This window comes from Pipistrellus kuhlii, unplaced genomic scaffold (genome assembly GCF_014108245.1).
Source record: "Pipistrellus kuhlii isolate mPipKuh1 unplaced genomic scaffold, mPipKuh1.p scaffold_m20_p_2, whole genome shotgun sequence".
Classification (NCBI taxonomy): Eukaryota; Metazoa; Chordata; class Mammalia; order Chiroptera; family Vespertilionidae; genus Pipistrellus; species Pipistrellus kuhlii.
The window spans coordinates 77,012,939-77,034,092 of NW_023425515.1; the positions used below are offsets into that span (position 1 = coordinate 77,012,939).

At 37.1% G+C, this 21,154-nt stretch overlaps 1 protein-coding gene across 2 annotated transcripts in view; it reads right to left on the bottom strand.

The window, feature by feature from the left end:
- The window catches only part of EPHA3 (EPH receptor A3), a 342,182-nt gene that overhangs the window by 112,041 nt on the left and 208,987 nt on the right, over positions 1–21,154 (bottom strand). For both annotated transcript variants that reach the window (XM_036446292.2, XM_036446293.2), the window contains exons 4-5: positions 17,226–17,381; positions 16,039–16,374 (exon numbers count right to left, since the gene is read on the bottom strand). In XM_036446292.2, the coding sequence (XP_036302185.1) occupies positions 16,039–16,374; positions 17,226–17,381 (492 nt within the window). The remainder of the gene's footprint in view (positions 1–16,038; positions 16,375–17,225; positions 17,382–21,154) is intronic.

A 21,154-nucleotide genomic window follows, 5' to 3' on the forward strand; every position in this document is an offset into this window, starting at 1 on the left:
ATATTTACAAACATGAATGTCCTAACAAATATAAGCAGACAAATATCATCTGGGATGGCATTATCTCATCAGTGCTGGGTTATGGCCATATACTCTCAAAACAATTATAATTCACGTTTATTATGAACATTTATAAAATTTTGACAGTTTCTTAATTACTTAAATAGTAACTTTCATGATAATTATTATCAATTATATTTTAGGGCAGTCTAGTTTCAAATACTTTATGTGGTAACTGCTAATAAATTTATATATTTCGCCGAAACTGGTTTGGCTCAGTGGATAGAGCATAGGCCTGGGGACTGAAAGGTCCCAAGTTCGATTCCAGTCAAGGGCATGTACCTTGGTTGTGGGCACATCCCCAGTAGGGGTTGTGCAAGAGGCAGCTGATCAATGATTCTCTCTTATCGATGTTTCTCTCTCATAGATGTCTCTAACTCTCTATCCCTCTCTCTTCCTCTCTGTGGAAAATTAAAATATATTTTTAAAAATGTTGTATATTTCATCAACTAGAATGTTCCATTTTATACTAATAACAAAAAAAAAAAACTGGACTGATCAATAAGAGAATAAATGGACAAGTAGATGGATAAAAAAAAAAAAAAAAAAAGGCAAGACTGATGTGTAAAGTTTCACTGGAAAAAGTTTAGTTTCACATTTTTTACTACCGTGTTTCCCCGAAAATAAGGCATGCTCCGAAAATAAGACCTAGTGCATGGAAAGATAAGACAACCTCTGAAAATAAGACCTAGCGCAACTTTGGGAGAAAAAATTAATAAAAGACACTGTCTTATTTTCGGGGAAACAGGGTAAGTGCTTAACCAAACCAGTCATATTCAACTGAGAGACCATTCAACTACACATGCAGCTGTCATTTAATTTGTATACAATTTAAATTGTTTTATTTATTTTCCTCTTCTTCTTGGTGAAACTTTTTGGTATAATAGTCTGAGTTTTAGCATGACATCACAAAAGTCACAAAAAAAGATAATTTTAAAAATCTCTTATGACAAAGCACACTAAACTATAATATCTACTTTGATTTTATCTGTGAGTTCAAGATAAATCTGTTTCCTTGGGTGGTTTCAAGGAGCTGCTGCTGCTTGTTGAAGTCTCTTGGCAGCTGGCCTTGCCTGCCTTTTCTTGGCCAATCCAATCGATTTCATGCTGGTTTCTAAAAACCTTTAAGATCTCCTACTTAACTGAAAGCTCCTTGAAGAGAGCAGCTACATCTTAATCATATCATCATTTTGCCCAAGTGCATTCACTATAGTACCTGGCTCAACTAAGTTCTCAGTCAATGCTTAGGGAACAGAAAAGAAAAAAAAAACAACACTTAATCACGTGTGATATTTATTGCCAAAGAATGTGAGGACCATCTTTGATTTTTAAGGATATGTTTGTTGCTAAATAATTCCAAATGTTTATTAAAGATATTAACTGCAAAGTAGTCTCTTATAAGTAGTAAGCACTATAAATGCTCATATAGGCATTTGTTGTCTTCATCACAATTCAGTGTAATATCTTTAATTTAATTTTAATTATAAAATTAAAATATCCAAGTTCAAATAATGTTTTAAAAAAAGATGCTTTATTATCTCAGATCTGTTAGACTTCAGACACTTTCTTAGACTTTACTCTTTCTAGAACTTTGTATTGTATTTTTCTTGATAAATGTATGTATACATATATACAAACATACAAACACATACTCATATACATACCTAGATAATAAATTGTTGTAAAACCTAATTATTTATCTAGCTATTTTTTGTTAGGACTTTACTAATAAGGATATATATCTTCTTTCTACCACAATGATAATCTATGAAAGTAGTTTAAAATGGAAACCTATCTCATGTAAGATTAATAAAATACATCTTTTAAACATTTCAGGTAAAAAGATTTTAAAAAAATTCCTCTACCATATTCATATCAAGAAAGAAGTATATTATTAACTATGAAAAAACTTTCTAAAAACATTTTAATAGAAGGAAAATGAAACAAGCTTTACTTAGTGAAACAGAAGTAGAGAATTTTTTTCTTTGGTATAGTGACATCTGCATTAATAACTATGACATATATTCCCTCTAAACATACAATTATTCTCTATAGATGAAGAAAGATGAACAAACTCTGCCCAAAAGGTATACTTAAATAATATGATGAATCAATCAAAAGTACATGAGATGCAACATTTTTCTTTACTACGGTATGTCTGTAGTAATTATTTTTGAGGCACTTAATTTTTTTTCTTTTGTAAATATTCTAAAATTACTAAAATATACTTAAAATTACAAATATTCTAATAATTAAAGGAAAAAGGTTGGAATCTCCTAAAATTTTGCAAAATATTTGTTTTATATCACAACATGGCCTCTGGTAAAAGTTTATTATTTTAACTCTTTATCCAGAATAATTGTTAAGATATTATTTTGCCATCTGATTTTTTCCTATATCTCTTATTTATTTTCTTTAATCTTTATATACATGTTTTATTCACTATCCCTTACTTGTTCTTACCAATACCTTATATTTTGGATGCCTTTTGGTCTTGAACTAGCCCTGGTTTGAGAGTTATAGACCAATATCTCCAACTCACCAATAGACATTTTCATTAGACCTTCTTATGAACACCTGAGTGCAGGCACAAAGGTAATATACACATACAAATGTATGTGTCATGAATGAAGCAAAAATGGTGTATTACATTGAGGATTGTTATAGACCACACATATGAATTTGAAAAATTGGGGTTTAAGCCAATTGCATCATATCAAAGGAGGGTATTTCAGAGCCTGAACTCACATTTCATTTTTTTTTTTTAATTTTTAAAAGGAGTGTCTATTTCCCATAGGTAGAGCAAAATCAGCATGATTATGCTGGAAGTAGGATACAATAATTTATTTAAGCACTTCTTCAGCTGCACATGATCTCTCTCATCTTATTTAGTCTCCCCAACAATCTGTGTATAGTCATTATTATACTATTAAAAAAAACCACACACACAAAATTCATTAACTTTAGTTTAATAACTCACTTAAATTCATCTTTTAAAAAGTTGGTAATGAATGTATAAGAAAACCAAATTTAAAATTAAAAAAAAAAAATAGTTACAGGAAAATCCAAGATGGTGGTCAACAGGACAGCAGTGAGAAAGAGAGTGTGAGTGAGGGAGTGAGAGGGGCTTGTGTGGACGTGTAGGGAATGTGTGTGGAAGTGAAGGACAGTTATATTCCATAGGACTTTTGCTGATTGGTAGCCCAGGCTCCCCTGGTCTGGCAGCCTGTGCTACCACTGCAATCTCTCCTGGGGCAGTAGCCAGCTCTGCCACAGAAGCTGTGCCATTTTGAAGGGGAAAGCAGCTGTGACTGAGATCTCAGCCTCACCTCTACCTAGGGAGCCCTCAGACATCACCCAGGACCCTACAGTCACACTGGCCAGGGATCTGCTGCCTTGGCTGAGAACCCATGAACACTGAGACTCCAGCTTCCTTGGCTGTGTGCTCCTAAAAAGTTTGTCCGGGTAGGGAGACAAAACTGCAGCCAAATAGGTGTGTTCTGCAATTTCTCATGGAACAAATAGAAGAAATAATTAAATTGAATAACATCCACCCGGAATTGGTGAATTAAGCATAGCTGGTGAGACAAACTGTAGCCGGAAATGACAGAGGACACCTGACCTGAAGAATGGCAGGATCATGGAACTGAGCTGAGAGAGACTTGTGACCACCAGAACTAGAGGGTCAGAAGGAAACTACACTTAACCAAGTCCGCATCCCTGGGGACATGTGTAACACTCTATTATGGAAGGGGGTCCACAGGGCTGCTGGCAGCCATGGATCTAGATCTAAGTCTATAGCCCTTGGAGGTTATAACCAGAAGGCAGCCTAAAGCCTTCCACTGGCCATGCAGTACTGGGGGAGAGAAACATTCAGCAGTGTAGTTGCTCTATCTTTATATTACCCATCCTTGTACTCGCTAAACCCAATACATTGGATCATTCAATTGCAAACACTCACCAAGGCTGCACTGCTGTATCAACAGAGAGAGGACCCAAATAAACAAAACAGAAATGAAAGAAGTGAAGGAATAACAGAAACCACAGAAATACAAAGGATTGTGAAAAAATACTATGAAAAACTCTACTCCAACAAACTAGACAACTTAGATGAAATGGACACTTTTTTAGAAAAATACAAGCTCCCAAACCCAATCAGGAAGAATAAAAAAATAAAAATAAAAATAAAAAAAACCTGAATAGGCTGATAACTACTGATGAAATTGAAGCATTAATCTAAAATCTTCCAGCAAACAAAAGCCCTAGTCTGGATGGCTTAAAATGTGAGTTCTATCAAACAGTTAAAGAACTAAAACCTATCCTCCTCAGACTATTCCAAAAAAATCAAGAGGAAGGCAAACTTTCAAGCTCTTTCTATGAAGCCATTATTACCCTATTTCCAAACTAGATAAAGACACCACAAAGAAAGAGAACTACAGGACAATATCTTTGATGAACATAGATGCTAAAATTCTCAACAAAATCTAGCAAATTAAATTGAGGATTACATGAGAAAGAACATATAGCATGACCAAATTGGATTTATTCTTGGGATGCAAGGATGGTACAATATCGACAAATCAATAAATGTGATATATCAAATAAACAAATTGAAAAGCAAAAATTACATAATCATATCAATCTATGAAGAAAAAAATTTGACAAAATCCACCACACTTTCTTAATAAAAACTCTCAGCAAAGTTGGAATAGAGGGATCATACCTCAACATAATAAAAGCCTTATATGACAAACCTACAGCCAACATCATACTCAATGGACAAAAACTAAAACATTTTCTTCTAAGAACAAGAATAAGACAAATATGCCCACTTTCATCACTTCTGTTAAATATAGGTAGTACTGGATGTGCTAGCCATATAGACCAGATAAGAAGAAGAAATAAAAAGCATCCAAGTTGAAAAAGAATAAGCAAAACTGTCTTTATTCACAGATGACATATTGTATATAGAAAACCCTAAAGACTATTCAAAAACTGCTAGAATTAATAAATGCATTTGGCAATGTAGCAGGATACAAAATTAACACCCATGAATCTATGGCTTTCTTAAACACCAATAATAAACTCACAGAAAGAGAAACAAAATAAAACAAGACAAAATCCCATTTACCATTGCATCAAAAAATTAAGATACCTAGGAATAAACTTAACTAATTAGGTAAACCACTTGCAATCAGAAAACTACAAGACATTGAAAATAAGAGATAGAGGAAGACATAAACAAATGGAAATACCTGCCATGTTCATAGATTGGTAGAATCAACATCATTAAAATGTTTATACTACTGAAAGCAATTAATAATAAAAGACCCCAAATAGATACAGCAATCCTGATAAAGAAGAACAAAGTAGGAGGGAATCACAATACCATATATCAAACTGTATTACAAAGCCACTGTTCTCAAAACTCTAGACTGACATAAGAACAGACATATAGATCAATGGAATGGAATAGAGAACCCAGAAATTTACCAAAAACATTATGCTCAATTAATGCTTGACAAAGGAGGCAAGAGCATACAATTAAGTGAAGACAGTCCCTTCAGTAAATGGTGCTGGGAAAATTGGTCAGATACATGCAATAATAAATAAATAAATAAATAGATAAATAAATAAATAAATAAATAAATGAAACGAAACTAGACCACCAAGTTACGCCATACACAAAAATAAACTAAAAATAGTTAAAGGATTTAAAAAGTAAAAAGACAGAAAACCATAAAAATCCTACAAGACTGCATAGGCAGCAAAATAGTAGACAGATGTCTTAGTGATATATTTAGAGATACAGCTCCTAGGGCAATGGAAACTAAATAGAAATAAACAAATGGGACTACATCAAAATAAAAAGTTTCTGCACAGCAAAAAAACCATAAAAAACAACAACAAAAGCCCACTGCAAGGGAGAACATATTTGCCAATGCTCTCTCAGATAAGGGTTTAATCTCCAAAATTTACAGGAAACTCATACAACTTAACAAAAGGAAGATAAACAATCCAATAAAAAATGGGCATAGGACCTAAATAGACACTTTTCCATAGAGGACATACAGAAGGCTGAGAGACATATGAAAACATGCTCAAAATCACTAATCATATAAAAGATGCAAATCAAAAAGAAAATGAGGTATCCTATCACACCTGTCAGAATGGCTATCATCAACAAAGCAACAAATCAACAAACAACAAGTGCTGGTGAGGATATGGAGAAAAAGGAACACTCATGCACTGCTGGTGAGAATGCAGATTGGTGCAACCACTGTGGAAAACAGTATAGAGTTTTCTCAAAAAATTAAAAGTGGAACTCCCATTTGACCCAGTAATCTCACTTCTAGGACTATATCCCAAGAAACCAGAAACACCAATCAGAAAGGATATGTGCACACATATGTTCATATCAGCACAATTATAGTAGCTAAGATTTGGAAACAGCCTAAGTGCCCATTAGCAGATGAGTAGAATAAAAAACTGTGGTACATCTATACAATGCTATATAAGAGAAGGAACTCTTACCATTTGCAACAACATGGATTGACCTAGAGAACATTATGCTAAGCAAAATAAGCCAGTCGGAGAAAGATAAATATCACATGATCTCACTGACATGTGGGATATAATGAACTACATAAACTGATGAACAAAAATAGATCCAGAGACTTAGAAACATTGAACAGACCATCCAACCTCAGAGAGAAAGGGAGAAGGGGGCCATTAAAAGATTAGCCAAAGGACTTGTATGCATTGATATTAGCATAACCAATGGACAAGGACACTGGGGCAATGGGTACTTGTCTTGGGGGCAGGAGTGATGGTGTGGGGGTCTATTAGGGAAAAGGTGAGATATGCAATATCCTACCTAATAAAACAGTAATATACAAATTAACCATCACACTGCTACACCCACAAGCCATGCCCACTAGCCAATCAAAGAGAGTATGCAAATAAACCCAACCAAAATGGCTACAGCCACAGAGAGCCAGGCAATGGAGGATGCCAAGCTTTCTGCCTGCTGTAGCCAGCCTAAGCCTCCACTCGAGGCTACAAAGTTTCAATTATAGAAGGTAAACAAATCCAAACAGAAATGGTGGCAGCCACCAACCTGGAAAGAGCGGGAGGCTTGGGTTTCCCCTGCAATGGAAGAAGCAAAGCTTTCCACACACCCTGGCCAGCCCAGGCCTCCACTCCAGGCTACAAAGTTTCAATTGTAGAAAGTCAATAAATTTTAGATACCAGGGCCTCCATTTGGGTCTCAGGGGGACGTGGCCAGCCTGCAAACCACCACAGGCCCCTTGCTCAGACCTCCCCACATCCGTAGGGAACCCCCACCCTTCTAGGACACCCTTCAGGGCAAACCAGCCAGCTCCCACCCATATACTAGGCCTCTATAAAAATGTAATATGCAGATTGACCATTACTCCAACACACAATATGCCTGCCTCCATATGATCAAAGATCCTGCCCCCATGTGGACACAGATGGCCACCAAAAGATGGCCAGAAGGGGAGGGAAGTTGGGAGAGACTAGGGCTGCAAGGGAGGGCAGTTGGGGGTGATCAACCCTGCAGGGAGGGCAATTAGGGGTGACCAGGCCAGCAGAGGAAGGAAGTTGGGACAAACGGGCTGGCAGGGGAGCAGTAAGACATCAATCAGGCTAACATGGGAGAGGTTAGGGGGTGATCAGGCTGGCAGGCAGAAAGTGGTTAAGGGAAATCAGGAAGGCAGGCAGGCGAGCAGTTGTGAGAGAAATGTCCAACTGCCTAGTAGGATCGGGCCTAACTGGACAGTCAGACATCCCTTGAGGGTCCCAGATTCAAGAGGGTGCAGGCTTGGCTGAGGGACATCCTCCCCCTCAACCCAGTGCACAAATTTTGTGCTTCTAGTTTTAAACAATAAAAGAAAACAGGGGGGGAAATAGTTACAAATATTAAGTGGCAGCATCTGGATTTGCTCACTGAACTTTGACACCTCTTTTTACCTTTTTGACACACATTCCAGAACTTCCTGCTCTAATTTACAGCCTCTCTTTAAAAGCTATTTCTTGGATAAAATTGTGACCAGAGGCAGATTTTCTTTCTACAATATTAGTTAATTATAATTATTTTCTTTGCTATTGGAATTAAAATGAAGACCAGTTATAGTGTATGATAACAAATTGTCAAGATAAATACTTTTAAAATAACAGTAATTAAATATAATCTTTCAAAGCTACTTTAGAGGGTTTAGGGATTGGATAAATTACTTCCTAATAAAGCAACTGAGATTTTAAGTACATATGAACATTGCTCAAATCATGTGAACGTTAGATTTTTTTTTTAAAGTCATGCAATCTGTGTCTTAGGCAGTCAGTCAGCATCATATAATTACATTAGAGGCCCAAATACACAAAATTCATCCAAGCTGCTAGGCCCTCACAGCCCTGGGCTCATCTGGAAGGAGGTTCGGAGAGTCATTCGGCTTTCCAGTATAATTAGCATATTATGCTTTTATTATAATATAACATAGCCATATTTATAGATTTATTCATTCAATCTCACATATATTTTATGCAAACTCTCTCTTTCCTGAGCCATAAGAAGAATATTCTAATAGTAAAGGCCAGGAATTTTTGAGTTATGTAATCATTGGTAAGAGGTTTAAACCACTTATAGCTGTTTAAAGTTGTTGTAAGGATTAAATGAGATAATAATGAAATAGACTTTAGGTCAATGCTAACCTTATCAAGATGACTTAGATCAGCAACTATTACTGATGAATCAGGGTAAAATGTGAGCTTCCCATCTTTGAGCTTTGGCATCCTTTGGCATGGTGTGAATGCTGTAGCATTTCAGGGTTCTCACAGTTCTTTTCATTTGTATACTATTGCAACTTTTTCATGGCAGATGATAATAAAGTCCCTTGAGGAAGGGGTGCCCTTTTTTAATTTAGGACTGGTGCTATATTTACAAGATTAAAGAATCAGAATTCTGTGCTATATCACAATTATGAACAGTGAAATATTTTTGGAGATACTATGATATGATGTAAGCAGTTTATCATAAAATAGCCTGGGCTGTAGTAGTAAGGTTTTTGTTTTTGAGGACAGAGAATCTTTTCTTTCTAAATATTTGCATTTGTTTAATTTCACCATTATTTGTAATATTGCTATTCTCCAAGAACTTATATTTAATTTAACTCTAGAGGAATGGGATACATTTAAAAATACAATAAATTATGTAGGTAAAGGTAAGTTTTTATATTTAGTGTTTGGTACCAAATTTTTTCTGTCTGGCAAAAATGAGAATACAAAATATTCCTATTGAATAAGTATCTTTTGCTCTTGAAAGATGCAGTGAAGATGGCGCATGTCAGCATTCTGTGGCTATCTCTTTCTTAATGTGTAGAGGTGCTTTAGTTAACACCATATTTCCTCCCCTAGCTCATGATCTCATGTTTACCCTTTAGGACACATGTGTCAAACACAAGGCCCGCGGGCCAAATCCGTCCCGCCAGGCCCTGCAATGTGGCCCGCACCGCGCTGTCATCACTGCACTCCGCTGCGTTTCCATCACAATGACAGTTTATGACTGTTCAGTAAACCATTTGGCCCGCGATTTAGGCTAGATTTTAGATTTTGGCCCCTTCTCTGATTGAGTTCGACACCCCTACTTTAGGAGAAGCCAGCGGGAAAAGAGTAGCCATATCCATCAGGCGCATGTCTGCTCCACTAATGGTAGTGGTATTAAAGGTAAGAAATGAAAGTGAGACAATAATTCAATAGACCCTGGAAGCCTCCAAACTGTCCCTGTTTGCTGGTGTTCCATAAAGTTGTAGCTTTAAGCTCCTGTAAAGGTTCTGACTAACTGTCAGGACAGTGGATGGTTCTGCTTGCGTTCAGCTTATTGCTCATACTGTGCATATGCATGATGGCTCCACACCATGGTGTGATGGCCGAAAGGCATCATTAATGTGTTAAATGATGTGCAATGCTTCAGGCACACTGTGACACATCACTACAGAGTGATAGTCCCAGAGGCATGGATATCTGCCTCGATTACAAATCAAGAGGGAAGAAGCTAAATTACTACACAAGTACAATGCACCAGGAAAATCATAATGTATGTAGCCACTTGAAATCTCTGGGCCTGATTCAAACCTCACTTGTTTGTTGACAGAAATAAAATGGACTGAAACTGGTTTGGCTCAGTGGATAGAGCAGTCGGCCTGCGGACTGAAAGGTCCAAGGTTTGATTCTGGTCAAGGGCATGTACTATGGTTGTGGGCACATCCCCAGTAGGGGGTGTGCAAGGGGCAGCTAATCCATGTTTCTCTCTCATCAATGATGTTTCTAACTCTCTATCTCTCTTCCTCTCTGTAAAAAAAAAAAAAAAAAAAAAAAAAAAAAAAAAAAAAATCAATAAAATATATTAAAACAAAAAAGAAATAAAATGGCAAGGCTTTAATTCTTAGGGTTAATTAATCACAGATGTAAAATAAGTGGGAGAGTCATCTGAGTACATGACTAGAGTCTTATCTCTACTGTTTCACAGCTGCTTTTGATTATGTGTTAATATTCTGATTTGCTACACTGATGCTACCAAACATCTTCCTTCACATTTAGAAAAAGTATCTATAATAATAAAAGCATCCCATACAAATTAGATCAGACAGCAGAACGACCTTCTATTGTAGATGTCCTTCTGGATGACCTTCCAGAATGACCAGTGGGTGAGGGGCGGGGCCAGCGAGCCTGTGCTGTCAGGCCAGCCAGGGCGGTCCTGTCGCCCCCCTTCGATGTGGCAATGGGAGAGGCAGCGGTGTGCGCCCAGTCCCAGTCCCGGCACTGCTCCTTCCACAGAGGCGGCTGGAGAGGCCTCAGTTAGGCCAAGTCCCTGAGTTGCCCCTTCTGCAGAGGCAGCAGGAAAGGGGCCCTGGTCCTGGCACTGCACTTTCTGCAAAGGTGGGGCGGGGGAGACAAGGGGAGGCGCAGTCCCAGAGGCTCCACAGAGGCCCCTCAACCTCCTATGTCTCTTTCCCTCCTCCCCCATCCAGCCCAGCCCCAGATCACAGCCTTACACCAGTGGGCAGGAGTCAGAGCCAGCTCTAAGGAGCAGAGAGCCTGGCTTCTGGTTGAGCAGCACTCCCCCCTGTCCCACCCCCTCCCCACCACTCAGCCAGAAGCCAGGCTCATGGCTGATGAGTGCAACTGAGCTGGAGTGAGCCTCTCGCACCTTTGAGGCAGGCGGGCAGTAAAAAGCAGGGGGTTTTTGACTGCAAAAGCCCCAGACTGCAAGAGGGATGTCTGAGTGCCAGCTTAGGCCTGGTCCCTGGGGGGTCCTGGATTCTGAGAGGGCACAGGCCGGACTGAGGGAACCCTCCCTCCAGTGCACATATTTTGTGCACCAGGCTTCTAGTCATATGTATTTTTCTGACTTACACTTTTCTTCCAGGGAACATAATTAAATGGCAGCACATGTTTCTATAGAGACTACACCAATATATATGTTCATGGTTTAAGAGCAGATCCAGCTTTGCACATTTATTATACATCTATTTATTTATTTATTTTTAATATATTTTATTGATCTTTTACAGAGAGGAAGGGAAAGGGATAGAGAGTTAAAAACCTTTATGAGAGAGAAACATCAATCAGCTGCCTCATGCACACCCCATACTGGAGATGTGCCTGCAACCAAGGTACATGCCCTTGACCAGAATTAAACCTGGGACCCCTCAGTCTGCAGGCTGACACTCTATCAACTGAGCCAAACTGGTTAGGGCGGTTATAGTAGATTTTCCCAGCAAAGCTCCTGTCTGTCTTGAAGGCAGCATTTATTTTTGTAGCCTCTTGCAGGAATCACAGGAGCATAGAATTTGAAAGTGGTGTGGGGTTGGAAGATTTAAGTGAAAGTTTGATTTCATGATGAAATGCTGAAGAAGCTTCTCAAATCTCAGTTTCTTCAGCTGCAAAATGGGAGTGGGAGTAGACCTCAAAATGAAATGCGCATAAATTCTCTATTCTAATCTGAGTTCATTATATGCTATGAGATAATGGGGGGGGAGGGGAGACAACAGATTTTATGATGAGAATAAGCAGAGATGTATATTCCACTAATGTTCTAGAATGTTTGTTTCCAGAACTGAAAGGTAAATATACTCATTCAAGGAAGAAAACATGAAGTAGAAACTCATACCAAGTTATAAATTTATAGATTTTTGTTTTGCAATCAGCAATTCTTTCTGCATGTGTTTTGCTGGTAGATTCACAATACCATCTTTATGCAGGGGCCATGCTTTTCATCTCACTGACATACTTTATGAAAGTTTAGAGATCTGAGAATTAACATCAGAATTTACAGCATAATCCACTACAAAGTAGACTGTGCCTTGTCCTGTGCTCATCACAGGGCTTTTAAGATATAATCAAGAGGAACAGTAACAAGCTACTCCCACAAACTAGATTAAAAGGGACACATTCACATTTCCCCTTTATGTTCATGTCAAAGAAGGACTAGGAGGAATTTAAACTTTATGGCATCATATCTGTCACAGGAGTATCTGTCTGGGAATAGGGAGCTCATTTTTCAAGGCTATAAGTCCATTAACCTTCACAAGAACAAAAATAAAGCAAAATAAAGAAACACTCTCCTGAGAAGTGCATTGCTTCTAATTTTGTTTATGGATCTTAACCTTGGTGTTTGAAAATGGAACTAAGATCTCTTCCTCCCCAGGCAAACAAAAAAATACATACACTCAGAAATAAGTATAAAATGACTAGAGATGCATATTATAGACAAATTTGTGACTTAAAAAAAGGGGGGGGGGCTGGAACCGGTTTGGCTCAGTGGATAGAGTGTTGGCCTGTGGACTGAAAGGTCCCAGGTTCCATTCAGGTCAAGGGCATGTACCTTAGTTCAGTGTTTTTCAACCTTTTTTGGGCAAAGGCACACTTGTTTCATGAAAAAAATCACGAGGCACACCACCATTAGAAAATGTTAAAAAATTTAACTCTGTGCCTATATTGACTATATATAAAGTAATTCTCTTGAATAGGAATCAAATAAACACAAATAAAGTATTTTATAATTACTTTATTATGAAATATTAAGTAAACAAAATAGTAAAAAATTATAAAAATTCTTGTCTTGTCTGCACCTACGGCACACCAGGCAACATCTCACGGCACACTAGTGTGCCACGGAACAGCGGTTGAAAAACGCTGCCTTAGTTGCAGGCACATCCCCAGTAGGGGGTGTGCAAGAGGCAGCTGATGGATGATTCTCTCTCATCGATGTTTCTAACTCTATACCTCCCTCTTCCTCTCTGTAAAAACTCAATAAAATATATTTTTAAAAAAGGGGGAAGTTGGCTTAGGGAGAGTAAGGAATATCATCCCTGTTGAAACTCTGTCTTGCACTATAATTTATAATTGGGAGGGCCAAAACATCAACCCGTTTTTTTTTTGTTTTTTGTTTTAATATATTGGCCTGCATTTGGTTACCACTTTACCGACATTCATTCATTGTACATACCTGGAAGTATTAATTCCTAGATAAATGTGTTGTTAGAAAGCCAGAGGCTGAAGATGAGGCAGAATATAAGGAGTTCTTGCTTGTTTGTCTATGGTTCTGTTTGAGTTAGGAGATAATTATAATGCAGATTGATGCTCCCATTTTAAACTAGGTACTAACTCAGCATGAAATATAGGATTTGGGAAAGCCATTTGCCATATAATTATAATTTCTTAAAATTTCTGTATTCCTTGCATATGAGAAGCTATAATCATGTGATACATACCAGTAGCATTACCTTTTCCTCCCTCTCATGGAAGATAGTTAAATAAAGTTAAGTAACACATTTTTAAATATCATTAACTGAAGCAAAGCAAAAACCTATGTTTGTTGGTCTGAGATTTAGCTTTAAGTGGGAGATTACAGGAAGCAAGATTAAAATAATAAATATGTAAACTTCCTCGAAAAGTCATGTATTACCAACAAATGAAGTTTATTTATTATCATGAAACCACTAAAAGAGTATGACTTTCATCAGCAGAGAGAATAGAAGCAAAGTAGTAATGCAATAGGGGTTTGGGATCAGAAAGAGACACATGTGAGAATGTATCAGAGGTTATATTCAAAATATTTATCAAATAGATTCCAGGGACCTAAACCCCTCAAGAGGGAGGAGTTCCAGCACAGGGAATTAGAAACCTCTCTTATAAAGGCAGGATTTATACTTTTTAGTTTTGGGATTATGGGGGGAGTAGGGAGGGTGGGGTATACCTGAAAAACTGGGTTCAGGAGCCTATTCCGGCTTCTGGAGGATTAACCAGAGGAAATGCATTTCTATACTAATCTTCAGAAGTAGTTAGAACTACTTCTAACCAATACAGAAGTGGTACAACATTTTAACAAGTGCTGACATGCTGAATATATTAGCCCTTGGATGACACCTATTAATTATTTGCCCTTGGTAGTTTAACCTTACTGAACCAGCCATGTGAGAGAAATGAAAGTGATGAGTTTTTCAGACTAGTTATTGGTTTGCTCTACAACCTCTTCCAGCTGATGGGGAACTTACTCATCTCCCCTATCTCTTTTCCTCAGGCATCAGGTATACATATCCCCAGAGAAACAGCAAGTTTCACTGCAGAGCGGAGGGACTTCCAAAATTTCAGCCAGATGCAGAAAAGAAGCAGAGTTTGCATTCCATCCTGACTTCCAGCTCGGGGGTTAACCCGCCTGGGAGGTGACTCAAGAATCTGTAGTTCTGCATTTCAGGGTGCATGCTGTCTCTTCCTTTCCCCCTTTTTTGGCTCCAATGTTTATTTGTGCATAAATGATACAATAACATCTTTGCATTGAACTTTTTGAAATGTATCCCTAATCACAATATCTAATAGCAACAATTATGCACATAAATATCTCTCAGTTTAACTGTACACAAGGTTTGCTGGTTCAAAAGGAAAGGTTAATATGTGTTTATCAATTCTCTACATTGAAGAAATGAGTGTCTTATCCCAAAGGAGTATCATTGGTATGTCTCTGTATACCCTGCAAAGTATAATACTTCTATATGTTTCAGAGTCTCACAACTAAAATCCCATACAAATTTTGAACGTCATACTGTTTTAAAAACTATTAGTAAATCACAGGAATTATCAGAGAACTAGAAAACACATAGAAGATTTAATGAGTGGTTGGAAGAGGAAGATGTGCTAGCAGTAAAGAGAAGAGGAATGTTGTGAATGTAAGATAAGGAAAGATGAGATGCTTGTTTGCTTACTTCCTTTTTCCAATCCCACATCAAAGGGTCTTTGCCTGTCTTTGCTTGATGTAGTATTTTTTTTAATTAGAAAAATATTGTTAGTGGAAAATAGTTGGTGAAATTTACCCTAAGAAATTTGTTTTTAGATCAATGCCTCTAAATGATCTTCACCAATACCTCTTTCCACTATTCTTCTCCACAAATTTCATATTTTAATTTTTAAATACAAATTATAACTATTAAAATTGCATTTCCTTATTTTTAATTAATCAAGGAATTGTAACTTCCTAAGCAAAATACTCTGATCTTTTGATGATCACAAAATAACTGAATAACAACATAAAAATATGATATAATTGTAACTAAGGTAAAGATATTTCAAATTTAAATATATCCTACATAACCTTTTCACAGCTAAGTTTCAATGTCTAAATTCTTTGAAATATGAAAATGCTTCTGTCAGAACCACAAGTACTATCTCCAGAGCCCCAACTGCTTAAAGATTCCAAATTGGATAGTCATGAATTAAATTAATTTAAAATAATCTAACAAATATGATTCATTCTTATTTGAAGATTGAATTATTCAATGTACCGTAACTGTCCAAAAGTGATAGAAGAGGAAATTCTGAAGTTCTTTCAAATCTTTGTCTTTCCACCCTTTCTTCCCCTCTCTGTTCAGACTCTTAATTACTCTGAGATGCAGAAGTACTCACCGGCCTGATTAGTTGTGATGCTGACTGCAGCAAACTGTCGTGGTGGTGAGCTCAGCTCTGACACCCCGTTAATGGCATCGATTTCAAAGGTGTAGTTAGTGTGTGCCAGGAGATCTGTCACTGTCACCGTGGTGTTGGTGAGTCCAAACTGTCGAGGGAGGAAGCGGACATGTGGGCTGCATGGCTCACACTGTTTCACATTCCACCCACATTTCTTACATATGATGTTGAAGGTAACATCTTTCCTGCCTCCTGTGTCCAGGGGCCAGCTCCAGTCCAGGATAACCGAGGTCTCATTTATATTAGAGATAACATTTCTTGGTGCAGATGGAGGTCCTGCAAAGTAGTTCAACAAAGATTAATGAGCCTCACTTCTGGTTTCTACTGCAAGGGAAAGAGATCACTTACAATGGGACCGAAAGGGGTAAATGACCATCTTGTCTTTATTACATATTTTAATTTGTCCTTAGAGGATCCATGAGATTTTAGACACATGGATTCAAGAGCACTATTTCTCTCCCAGCTATGGGTGAGGGAGTTTTGACTCAAGGTTGAATATTCATTCAGAAAGTCCAACAAAGGCATGTACCATTGAATTCAATTCCCTTGTGAATACCCTGTTTCCCGGAAAATAAGACAGTGTCTTATATTAATTTTTTCTCCCAAAGTTGCGCTAGGTCTTATTTTCAGGGGATGTCTTATCTTTCCATGCGCTAGGTCTTATTTTCGGAGGATGTCTTATTTTTGGGGAAACACTGTAGCTATGAAAACTGTAGTGTTACTTATATAAATCTTAGTCCTCTTCCTGATGACCTATGACCAACATGTAGCAAGAGGTAATAGAAATGTAAAAATACAAATCCCATGTTTACAATCTTCCCTATCCTATCTAATAAGAAGGAAAAATCTAAAACAAGATACAGAGAATTTTCTGGTCATGTTGCAGTAAGTGCTTTATAAATTAAGTCATGTGATAAATGTTGCATTTGTGGTGAGCCAAGCATGGAGAGTGAAGCAGAGAAAGCTTTTATTTTGCACACGGGTAGCACAAGTAAATGGGCCAAATGCTTAAAAAAAAAAAAAGAAAGAAAGAAAAGAAAGAAAAAGAAAAGCAAACAACAACAACAACAATACAATAAAAAAAATAAAACAAACATGGAGGCATGGGTTGCAGCAAAACTACTCACGGGTACAAGCCATGGATGGAGGGTCTTTGTCTGCTCGGAAGTAATTATTCTCACACCTGCAGTTCATTGAACCATCTTCCTGAGTAGAACTGTGAGGTGGACACTTAGCGCACTTCGTGTTGCCATCCGCAGCCTTGTAAAAACCCGGTTGACAAGCTACAAACAAAGTAACGCTTTTAAAATCCTGCAGTTATTTTGAAAACATATTTTTGAAAATATGTTAAGCAGATTTTAGGATGTTAGGGCATGCATTCACTATGAATCAACCTTTATTTTTCCTTCCAGCCTTTACAGAAGCAAATAACATGGCCCAGTGTAGTTTCTGCACATCTACATTTGAATTTGCACCAAATGTTAAAGAAAGAAAGAAAGAAAAAAAAAAAAAAAAAAAAAAAAAAAAAAAAAAACACACACCTACAACATTTAGATTATTTTGGCACCAGAGTGTGATGAAATTTCCAGCTCATGTTTTCACAGCTTTACTTGGCATTGGAATATTTGTGGAGAAAATAAAGCAAAGCCATGTCATCATGTAGCCATTCCCTTTTAAAACATGATGCAATGTGTCCTTGTGAGCACTTGAAACACGGACTTCATTCGTATATTATTACTTATTAATTATATAGTAATGGCCTAAAATAAAGAGTGAAATATAGTTCCTTTCTATATCTCAAATACATAAGGAGGTAAAATTTCTATTTAAATAAATATATTTCCTTTCTAATATATCAAACATAGGGGGTACAATTTTTATTTAAACTGACATATTTGTGAATTATTGCTAGATTAAAATTTTTTATTTTATTACTTGTTTATTTTTTAAATATATATATTTTTTAGTTTCAGAGAGGAAGGGATAAGGAGTGAGAGATAGAAACAATGATTAGAGAGAATCATTGATTGGCTGCCTCCTGCAAGCCACATACTGGGAATTGACCCTGCGACCAAGGCATGTGCCCTGAACGGGAATGAACCCATGACCTCCTGGTTTATAGGTCAAAGCTCAACCACTGAGAACTAAATTCATGGTGAACATCCCAACAAGAAGTTCTTTTACATTCCTTGATGAAGGAATTTGGGGTCCAAATGTTTAAAGTTTTCTTCAGAATATCTTTGGATTGTCAGTAACTTCTTGCATTTATAAACTCAATTTTAGTGCTACACTGAAATTTTATTACTTAAAGTACTTACATATAGAATAGTTCCTAGAGATTATATTTATCATTGAATTGAAGAATTATCTCATATCAACCTCATATTGTGAATAACAAGATATTTGCATTTAAGTAAAATCTGTGTGGACAATATTAATTTTTATAATAATTAAATGCATATTGAAAGGTAACCCATGATATCCATAATAGTATAATTTCTTCCTACTAAGGTTTTTGGGAAATACATGGACCAAAAAAAAGAACAACAACAATTAGAATAACTTAGAATGATAACAATCATTAATTCAGTTTCATTGTTTTCCAGTTCCTATTAAGAAGGGCTGCTCTAGCATGAGCTTACATTAAATTGAACAACCTTTGGGGCCACATTGAAAACCACTAAAATAAACTGCATTTCCCTAATATGGTTGGGATTATAAAGTTTTGAACATTGTCTGTAGGCATTGGTTAGAAAATTCTACTCACATCTCCCTTTATATTGCCTCACAGCAAATGATACAAAGTATAAACAAACTATGCACTTAACTTCTGGTTTCAATTTAGCTCATCATTAAAGTGATTTTAAATTTTCAAGGAGGAATTACTGAGTCTTTCAGGATTAAGTTGCTTTGTTGTTTTGTTTGTTCATAAGTTTATCTTTATTTGAGGCTGTTATGGATTTTACAACATTTAGCATAAAGGTATTCGTTAAACAGTCAATCACTATTTGTTAGTATTATAAATAGTATGTGATATTTAAAGAAAAGACAGTCATATAATCACTTCTTAGCTATACTACTACAGCCAAAGATTTCTGATGGTAACTTGAATTCTATCAGTTAATAACTAGTTAAACAACTTAGAAGTTCAGAATGTTAATTCAAACTAGTAACTATATTTTACCTAATTATGACTAAATAATTTTAGAGATGACGCTAGTACAATATAGGTAGGCAAATGTACATGCAGTTCAACAAATCATGTCCTCTTTTTCAGGTTTCTGGGTACCCTTAAAGATACAAATTCCCTAATTCTGTCCATCCCCCAAGAGCCCCTGAAATCGAAAATGGGAAGCAGACACTTAACACGGGCCACATGGAGCAAACACTCCATTCCAATGGAGTGTTGGAAGAGATTACACAGAGGAATCTCATCCGAGAAAGATCATGAAAAGATGGAAGGAACTGGCCTGCATGAAGCATGATTAAATACACAAATAGATGGACATGAAAAGACAAACTGCTAGGCCGGGGGATGTGGTGGGTATAGTTGGTTACATATCAATATCCAGACTCTGCTTTCTGCTTGCTAATAGGATCCTGATTCGTTCAGAACTGCATCCAACCCAGCGCCCCCAAATGCAGATTTCCCTGCAAACAGTGATGCATGGCCAACGCTGTGGCCAAAGAGATACAAACAATGAGAGTCTTAGGGTTAGCTCCCCCACCCATTCCCTTCACAAGGTGGTCCAAACGAAACTGAAGCCACCTCATCTGCATCGTTCCAGAATTGATTATGGACTTGACGGCTTATGTGTGACAATAAGTTAAAGGCCAAGAAAACCTCAGGATGTGTATCCTGCACTTGTTGACCCAGCAGGCACCTATCTCAAGATTTATTTTAATGCCAAAAATAAACAGCTTATTTGTTGAAGTCACTGTGGTCAAGTTTTCTTTTACTCACAGCAGAAAGCATTTCTAAATGACATAAAAGACAAAGAGGATTCGGTTGAGATGTGCTGTTTAAATACAATCGTAGCTTAAAGGCGCTAGAAAGACCCTCAGACATCACATGGGCCAGTCTGAATGTTCTACCTCCTTTGGTGGACACCGCAATGCAGGAAGTTGGGGGACACGCAGGGACAAGGTCCACTCTGCATTTCTGCTGACAGGCTTTAGCCACAAATTTGTAGATATTCGTTGAATGTCAACTTTATGAGAATACAGCATCTTATAAGAAGAGCACTGGACTAGGGATGAGAGAATGCAAGTTTTGTTTGATCTAGTCTATTCTGGTAGACAATTGTTACCTCAAATTCACTGATAAAGTATCTTCACATTTCAATGAGTGATTGGGATAGTGACACTTTACACAAATATGTCTGAAGTTTCACTTGGTAGTTATTATGTATTGCCAGGTTAGACCTCAAGCAATATAAAGACAGAAGTTATTCCCATTTAATTTGTGTGCCCTGTATCTATCACATTTTCACATTTTCCAGAACTTAGCAGCTGATAGTATTCATTTTTTAAAATTGATTTTAGAGAGGAAGAGAGAGTCAGAGAGAGAGAGAGAGAGAGAGAGAGAGAGAGAGAGAGAGAGAGAGAGAGAGAGAGAGAGAGAGAGAGAGAGAGAGAGGGAAACATCATTGATTAGCATCATTGATCTGATGCCTCCTGAACACCCCCTACTAGAGATCGAGTCCACAACCCAGGCATGTGCCCTTTACTGGAATCAAACCTGGGACCATTCAGTCCACAGGCCAACACTCTATCCGCTGAGCCAAACTGGCCAGGACTTACAAGGTTCATTTATTAAGTGAATAATTAACTTGCAATCAGTTGTCCTCTCTAGACTTTAATTTCCTCATTTATTAAATGGCAGATATTGACTAAGTTGTCTCTAAAACTCTTCAGGCTAGACACTTAAAAAAGTATAATACTTGTGAACCAAAATCTATGATTCCTAGAACTTTCTAAATAGAAAAAAATACAACAAATTATATTCACTTCGGCATTGCTTTAAGGATTATAATTAGTCATTGAAATTATAAAA